At 31.9% G+C, this 9,208-nt stretch overlaps 1 protein-coding gene across 20 annotated transcripts in view; it reads right to left on the bottom strand.

The window, feature by feature from the left end:
* Positions 1-9,208, bottom strand: part of LOC123014229 (glucose transporter type 1) — a 115,430-nt gene that overhangs the window by 2,636 nt on the left and 103,586 nt on the right. For 8 of the 20 annotated variants that reach the window (XM_044413217.1, XM_044413215.1, XM_044413231.1 and 5 more), the window contains 2 exons: positions 5,780-5,877; positions 4,866-5,298 (listed from right to left, as the gene is read on the bottom strand). The exons of 1 other annotated variant lie outside the window; for it this stretch is intronic. In XM_044413217.1, coding sequence (XP_044269152.1) covers positions 5,060-5,298; positions 5,780-5,877 — 337 coding nt within the window. In that variant the 3' untranslated portion in view covers positions 4,866-5,059. Of the gene's footprint in view, positions 1-698; positions 2,529-4,865; positions 5,313-5,779; positions 5,878-6,102; positions 6,369-9,208 lie in introns of those variants that run through there. 11 more of the 20 variants (XM_044413224.1, XM_044413226.1, XM_044413220.1 and 8 more) reach the window with 10 other exon arrangements.

Below are 9,208 nucleotides of genomic sequence, written 5' to 3'. Positions count from 1 at the left end.
TCTTGTTTTATACAAAACAAAATATTACAGTAAAAATGAAAGAAATAATAATTCAGTTTTGTAAAAATTTTAGTCGAAATATTTCTCAATACAAAAAAAGACATTTTTAAACGGACTCAACTATAAAGATAATAAGAACTTTCGATCAATTTTCTTGTTTTATACAAAACAAAATATTACAGTAAAAATGAAAGAAATAGTAATTGAGTTTTGTAAAAATTTTAGCTGAAATATTTCTCAATACAAAAAAAGACATTTCTAAACGGACTCAACTATAAAGAAGAGTTAAAAACTATGCAAGCCAATTTTGCAATTGCTTGAGTAATAACAAACTTTAATCTACAACAGTGCAATAGACTATGTAATAGTTATTTATGTACCAAGGGCATAATAAAGAGATTATGGCTCGAAGGAATGTTTAAAATCCGACGTTAGGAGGGCTTTTAATTTCCTGAGGGCTATAAGCGACAATTATACAGGCTGATTCTTAAATAGACCGACAAAATTTTATCACAGCTTCCCAAGGATAAATGGAGACAAACTGTAACCTTTTTACGTTTATATCTTTTAGGGGCAAAACCCCCTTGATCCGTGCCACTTACGGCGTTTATGAATTGTTGCAATGATCAAGTACATTTTGATCAAATTAATACCATGGTCTTTACTACCTATGCTAATACTATTTACGAACACCACAGTGGCGTACGCTTTACCTCAAAAATAACTTTAATAAATTTTATTTGGAGAACGGTTAAACAAAGCATTTTTTTAAATATTTTTTCCAGCATGTTCTCATTTGATACTACCAAGGATAACATTTTGTCGGTGTATTTAAGAATCATCCCTGTATGCCCGTAGTAAATAAAACGTTTAGTGTATTTTGGATTGCGTTTTGCTTCTCTCAAATCAGCATTTAATATTTCTGTCAAATTTGATGTAACAATCGAGTTTTGACCATTGTTATAGATACCGTGTGATTCTGTTTGTTATAATTGGTTATAAACCCAAAGGCCTCTAATGATGAAATGATGCCCGTTTTAGAAACAAGTTTATGGCTCCAAAATGCAATAAGAGATTTAAAAGTTAATAATTTAATGATTTATACAAACTTCTAAACTTTTTAGAATTTATATTGTTGATTTTGAATTTTGAAACTTTTAAGTGTTAAAAAATACTTTCTATTAAACTAAATAAAAGCCAGAAAAATTAATCTATTAGGCTTTTTAGTTGTTACTCTAAAAAAAATTTCATCCATTATAGGTCGCCAAAATATATCAATATCCTTTATTCGAATGTTAATGACTTAACTTTTAAATTAAGTTAAGTTAAGAGTTTTAGTCTGGAAAAATTAAAATTTTAATTGTAGCCTTGAACTTGAGTACTACTTCAGAACATATTACATTTTTTTTTAAATTGGTAGTAAAATAGCAGAAGTTTTTTTTAAAAACATTTTTTAACAACGTAAATATAGAAATGAAGTAGTCAAAAAATCTGCAATTCATAATTTATTTGAAATATCTTTTTTGTTCTGTACCACAGGTTGCATTTTTATTGTTTCAAAAGTAAATTTTTAGTGAAATTATTGAGTTTTTATTTAGAAGATGTTTACTAACTTTAGACAGGAAAGGTAGTTTTAAAATGAATGGAACTGAGGGTCGGCTCGCTTCACTGGTGCCGTGATGATGAAAAACGCTAGTTTGTCGAGGGCGGAGGTGAGTTTAAAGGCTGAAGTAGGTAAGTATGTATGTAAAATTGAATTTATCCGACGGTGCATTGCGAGCTAGTGCTTGTCAATATAATAAATCAATACACATTCGCACTCCCGGTGTATGAGATATTTAAGTAACTAGTACATGCGTCGATGCACCTACAAAATGGTGGACAAGAGTACCGGTGTCTTCGATGGGACAATGAACTGAAGGTGTTGAAGGTAATGAAAGTCAAAACTACGTAACACAGAACACATAACAATCTACAGTCTACGTAGCCAGACAGAAAGTTGTAGGTGCATGCTAAGATGAAAAATGAGTCATTCTGAAGCATACTCCCATCACCAACCAAATACATATCGTGAACGCAGCAAGAAGTGAGCATTTCGAAGTTAGAGGGGTCACGACCTAACTAGAGCGTCGAGTCGCTCGGCAATGTAACAATGAGTCTTTGTTGTGATTAGAGTCTCGTTAGGCGAGCTTCGGGCCACCTTAGGTTACGATAGCACTAAGTCCATTCGGTGAGAACTGAGCAGATTTAAGGCCGTGGAGAGTTTGTCGCGCACGGTCTTCAGGGGCGCTGGGGGCGCTTGAAACTGTGCCGAAGATACGAGACGCACGCCTTGCTCCGCTCAGCTATCATCTCCACCAGGTGGTCCTCCAGCACCAAGAGAGGCGCGGGTAACGGCAGTAGACTGAACGTGGCGATGTTAAGACTTTCCCATTGTCAAACAGCGCTGTTCGGGAATCTCGGAGGAGGCAGTGGCGGCGGCGGACGAGACCCCACGTCGCCCGCACGGGACGAGTGCTCGGACCCAGCTAAACAATAACAACCTGACCTTAGATACCTACAACACCTTCTACACTTTCTCCACAAAGCTTCCTCATTCGGCTAAGACTATTCACACTTTTATGAAAATAACTTTAAGTTCAGTGTATTCGTGTAGTAGCATTTTGGTGTGGACAAACGGGGAAAATGCTTGAGTTTTAAAAAAATTCTTATTATATTTCAAAATTTTACCATTGATTGTAAAAAATAAGACTTGAATGCTGAGAAATTGAAATGAATTCCTGGTCTGAATTTTAACATTCTTTTCTCATAGTCATACAGTAGTATAAATTCCCGTATCTGATAAAAGTTGGATAACAGGTTGCAAAATATTCTTGTCGCCTTAAGAAGAATTAAAATAAATAAGAAAAACGAATATAATTACATCAGTATATCATTTATGCTCTCCGATGCATAAAATGATTTCGTTTAAAATGCGAGTAAGTATACAAATTATGCATATACTCTATTATATTGATAATAATTTTAGAATGGATTTGAAGTTATAAATTTTTATTAATATGTACAGGGTGTTTCACATAATTTTACGAGGGCTGCGCCTGTAAGATGCAATCAATAATACATATTCCGATACGAACTCGATTACAAATTTTGAAAAATTAGATAATCTTCTCTAGTTTGTTCACCCTTTCAAAAATTACAATGTTTTTAGTTAGTTTGTGATTAAGATAGATAAACTAGAATCATATTCATGCCGTCTCTTGATAGAACAAATGATAATTGTTTCTGAAAAACAGCAGTTTATGACTATTAATGAAACAGTGATTAGTTTGACAACTACTGTCATGGGTTTCCAAAAATTAAATAATTGAATGTGTTGGGTGCATTAGGCGCAAGCCTCGTAAAGTTGTGTGAAACACTCTGTATAAATAGAACAATCGAGAATAATACAGGGCGATTCAGATAAGATAATGAGCCTGACGATCTGGTGATGCAACCCAAAAAACAAATTTCATTTACGTTTTGATCTAATGTTAATTACGATTTGCATTTGCAATCCAAGTTATCTTATGTTGCTCTGATAGTGCTTTGACAAGCAATTTATGGTTTATAAAAAAAAACTGTTTGCCTACCTTTAATGTTTCATTGTTTCATACATTTTGTATTGGGTTTAAACCGAAAAGACTTCTCTAATTTCTCTATGATTCCGCGAGAACAGAATGGCACTAATAATCGTTTTCTGCACTGATGTCAGAGCGACACAAGATGATAACTTAGATTCAACTTGCAAATCCTAATTGAAATTGGATCAAAGGCGTAAATGAAATTTGTTTTTTGGGTTGCATCTCCAGATCGTCAGGCTCATTATCTTATCTGAATCGCTCTGTATAATAGGTACCTACACGATTTTCCTGAACTGACATTAATTAAATAAAGTAAGTGCTTAGTATTTTTAGAAAATATTCAATATTGTATTAAAAACTTAAAATATATGTAGAATTATAAGTAACTTTAAGATTTATAATATAATAAGAGTTTTAAAAAAAAATGCACTTCATAATACAGATTCGATTTTTTTTTATCTTTAAGTAAATGCTTATTTCTAGTTTTTATTAAGTAAAGTGTCAAACCAAGTAAGTAGAATTTTTCATGATAGTCGTCAAATGGAGAAATGTTATGTAAAAGAGAAAAAAAGTAAAACTTCATTTCCAGTTCAATAGTAAAGTTGAAAACATTTTCTCAATTAAAGATTGATGCTGGGTGTTATATGTTGTTCCGACAAATGTTGACGATTTTAAAAAAAGGTGGTTCCTATTAGTAAAATCAAAAATTGTGAACCCTAATTAAGGGGGCGGAGGCACTATAGTCAATCTATTTAAGGCGTAAAATTTTACTTTGAAAAAAGTTTTTTAAAGTTTTTTAAACTTTTTTCACATATTCGGATTTATTGGTTAATTACCTTCAAAATGTCTCTGGCATTATTTCTCTACGACGCACCGATTTCGAGAAAAACGAGTTTTTTTAAACCATGCACCGATCTTAATTCCAGAAAGCAATCCACGCTGTGAGTTTTTTCATACCAGTATATACGAGGATGGTTATAACTCCCTAAGAAAGCCGGACATAGTTCCATAGGATTTTTTTTCTCTTACTCTTAATTACCCAGAATATTTCAACAGACTGTTTTATGAAATATTTTTTAAAATAAAGTTATTTTCATAATTGATGGTTATCAAGCTTTTTAAAACTAAGTCCTTTTAACAGTAATCTTACCTGAACATAAATCATGCAAATTGCATGCTGCAAAACTTACTAATTGGGAAAAGGAATTGGATGAAAAGGTGTGATTCAATTAATCTAAACAGTTACAAGTGAAAATATTTTACTTACATTTCAGGAAATTTATTTAGATTTACTAAAGCTAGGAAACTTTTTAGTAGGTTGTAAATCCACGTTCAACAAAATATTAGGGACGTTCTTCTACTAAAGCATAATAAACCACCAGCTTTATTTTAATTTACTATTTAAGAAAAAAAGTCATGTTTGATAATTTTGGTTTTTAGTATAAAAACAAGTTGTTTAGAATGTACTGTGTCGTTAAGCTTGTGAAAGTTTGTGTTTTTAGGTTTGTGAAGTTTGAAGCACTAACATCTGTTATAAGTGTAAAATGTGCATTTTGTACAGAGTGTTTGAATACATGTGCTTGTTTATGACTAGTACCTGGCACAGTAGCATAGGCTGAATGTCTTCTGGGATTATATGTAGTTTTATACATTCGTCTCTCAAATGGGTTGGGAACTAATCGAAATAATCTATTAACAATCCATTAGCTTGGTTATTAATTGTTAATGCCGTAAATGGGGAAAAAAGGTAAAGACAGAAAATAATGGATAGTAAAAATAATTCATGCTCCAGACATTATAACTATACCACATCTCTCCAATAGCATGCATTAATAAAGAGCAAACTAATGAATGCTACAACAATGAATTACAATAATTATCCTTAAATTTGGAGTTTTTCTTATAAAATTATCATTGAACTGATTCTCGTTGTGCGCTTCTAAAGTCGACGTATATGAACAGAATCAACCAATCAAATTAGAGAAAAAATCAAATTAGGAAATAAAACAAAAGGCACCAAATGAAAGAAAAATGACCGCAAATTTCATCCAAGTACAAAATAATACAACATAAGATGCCAATTGCAATACACAACACACACATAGACATCAGGAATGCATATGATAGTGGGAAGGAAAACTAGTGGGTTTTCTTACATGAGTCTTGTTGCGTTTTCTCCTCTGCTATCACTAGTCCAGCTTGTTCTGTTACTGGCAGATGTTGTTCGAGTGCATTAACACAGTTTAGCATACTCCTGGAACATAAGCCTAGTTTTCAACTACAGCCCCAAACGGTTTCTAGAAATTAATCTTACAATACATCATCATCTGTGTTGCTTTTGGTGCAATGTAAAAGCAGCCAATCGTGATCTCTGTGTTTGGCGTGAGACTTAACTTTTGGATCCAATATCATTATTAATTTATTTTGCAATGCTACAATCATTGGAAAAATACTTACTTAAAATTCTAATAACATTGGATCATGAAGTAAAGTTTATTTTTAATGACACTTAGCAAAACTGACACTAAATTAAGTAACATTTTAATTGGCTTTAAAACTTTAACATGTGAAGAGTATTTACAGTTTTATTTATGTTTTTTAACAAAAATAATATAACTTGTGTGTAAAAGAGTAACATAAGTTGAGTTTAATATCTACAAGTGTGTCTTCTCGGCGGAAACATTTGCATCTTCTTGCTTGGCATTCATGGCAATTTCTGTCTGGGGTCTATCATTACCAACTGTACTGAAATAAAAATAAAAAAATAAAAAAACAAAAAATAACAAAACAAGGGGTTAACAAAAAATATTAAAAATATTCTAGTTGGTGCTTGAAGTGTTTATAAATTACGAAATGTTTTACGGGTTATTTGGTTTAGTATAAAAATACGTTATATTCAAATTTATGAAGAAATAAACTATAAAATGTAAGTAAAGAAAGAAAATGATTATAAAACGTGAGATATCACAAGTTGCAAAACAAAAAATATTCATTTGAAACAGTATAAAATTTATGGTGCGTAGTAAAGAAATTTCATCTATTTCATCCATCGTAGTTACGCCGCTCTGTTCTTAATTATATGTTTTAAACCAAGTAAAAAATATTCAAATGTAATTGTAGTCTAGTCATCCTACTTTGAAATTATGCCATTTCAAAAGAATATTAAGAATTTGAAGCTTTTAAATTAATTTACAAACTAATTTGTAGAGAAGTATGAATTTCCATACATAATTTTCGATTAAAAATTCAATAAGTAAATTTACTCAACTGGTTGATGTTTCATGTTTCCTTAACACGATTTTTTTTATAGTCATAAGCCATAACATTGATTAATTAAACAGACAGTTTTAGCAGAATCACATTCCTCGCCTTTTAAATGCATTGCACCGTTTGAGGAAGTTGCTGTCGACAGCAGCCAACACCAAATTAGAAAAGAAAACGTAAAGGATTAATTAAAAATAATAAAATAAGGTATGTCAAAATAAAATAAAAAAATTAAATCTTTTATGGCATGTAGTTTGAGATTCACCATCTCTCATCTTAGATTATAGCATAGGTATTATCTGGGAGGTTTTATTTACATGTTTTTATTATTTTATCTGACCATTTATAAGCATTTTTTAAAACATTTTAATACCTAAGAGATATTTTATTTCAATTCTCAACTTTTCAGGAACTGAAATTTTTCTATTCTTATTTCGCATAAACCGCCTTTAACTAGATAGATTTAAAAATGCAAGATCGCTAAAACTTTTAAACACAATTATATGCGTCCACTGAGTGACTGTAAATGATTGTGATTGTTGGCGCCACGTTGGCAAGAATATAAAATATTAATTTAGCAACCTTCATTTTCAAATTCAAGTATCATATTATTTTTATACAATTGTATAATTGTCTACAAATGCAAATAATTTCCGAGAGACAATTGCTAGTGTAGTCGTCACAAAAACCATCCTCTAATAACTGGTTAAAGGATTTCCAATTACTTACTGTTGTTAATGGATTTTTTGTTTAGTCACAAGGTATTACCAAAACATGCGCATTAAAACTATTTAAAATTTTACACAAACATACAGCTATTATGTATACAGGGTGATTCAGATAAGATAATGAGCCCGGCGTTCTGGCGATGCAACCCAAAAAACAAATTTCATTTACGTCTTGATCTAATTTTAATTACGATTTGCATTTGCAATCAAAGTTATCTTATGTTGCTCTGACAGTGCTTTGACAAGCAATTTTTGATTTATAAATAAACTGCCTACCTTTAATGTTTTATTCTTTCATACATTTTGTGTTGGGTTTACATCGAAAAGACTTTTCTAATTACTCTATCATTCCGCGAGAACTTAGTGGCACTAATAGTGACATAAGATGATAACTTGGATTCAACTTGCAAATCCTAATTTAAATTGGATCAAAGGCGTAAATGAAATTTGTTTTTTGGGTAGCATCGCCAGATCGTCAGGCTCATTATCTTATCTGAATCGCCCTGTATACAGGTGCGCCAGAACTCGCGCCCCAGAGAAAAATGCCATATAAGGTAAGATACCAGGAACATGGAAAAATATTTAAAAAATTTTATCTATAAAATTTTTGAAGTTATGAGAGTTTAAATTTTGGACTTTGACTCTATTTATTTCTGTTGCAAAAATAATTTTCCAATTTTTTTGTTACATACTATTGGAAGAGGAAACAAGGAAGCTGTATCTTAAATTGTAACTCTGTTCAATGTTATTTGTCGCTTTTATTGGCAAAATGTTTGTCTCTTTACTAAATAATTGTAAAAAAACATATACAAAATCATCAGTATCCTTAAATAGATATAAAAAAATGTCAAATGTCAAAATTTTTAGACAGATAGAATTTTTTAAACATTTTTTTCATGTTCCCGATATCTTACCTTACTTGAAATTTTTCTCTGGGGCTCGAGTTCTTGCGCACCTGTATATATGTCTTTTTAAAATGTGTTATTTTTTCGTTAATAGAATGTCTTGTTTTTGAAATTGATTTACAAATTTAATAGAAGCTCTTAAAGCTCTTTTAAAAGTAATTTTGTACAACTGTATTTAAAATAGCGAAATAAAATAAGAACGATATGAAGTCTTTTCGTGCTTCTACTTATATCTTACTTGTATCCTTATTTGATGGTTTGTGTTTTTTGTTATATTGGTTATGTAAATGCGTGTTGGTGTTATTTTATTTGCTTTATTTGTATGTACCTATCTACCTCTGGCGGGTAATTTATGAGCCGATCTGTTTTGCTGGAGTGGTAGAATAATCGTATCTAGTTAACACCACTGCAACAGTATTGAGCAGATGTTGAGAATGTGAGGTGATTTATCAATCGCAAATGTTAACCCCTCGTGAAAGTAAAATCGAAGAAGAAGAAATAGAAGAGGAATAAAAGAAAAAGTCGTTCGGGTAGTCGTAATCAGTCCATCGGCTCTTCTGCGGGCACGTGTTGACGCCATGGAGGACATGGAGGACACCCACCGTTAGGGCTGCGAATCCGGCCAGGTCCAGGAGAGCGCGTTGAGCGGCGCCGGGTCCTGCGAGGGCCGCGCCCGCCCCCGCGTTTC

Source organism: Tribolium madens, unplaced genomic scaffold (assembly GCF_015345945.1).
Source record: "Tribolium madens isolate multiple individuals breed KSU strain unplaced genomic scaffold, Tmad_KSU_1.1 Scaffold_97;HRSCAF=244;Tcas5.2_LG3a, whole genome shotgun sequence".
Classification (NCBI taxonomy): Eukaryota; Metazoa; Arthropoda; class Insecta; order Coleoptera; family Tenebrionidae; genus Tribolium; species Tribolium madens.
This window is presented reverse-complemented; position numbering and strand designations above follow the sequence as displayed.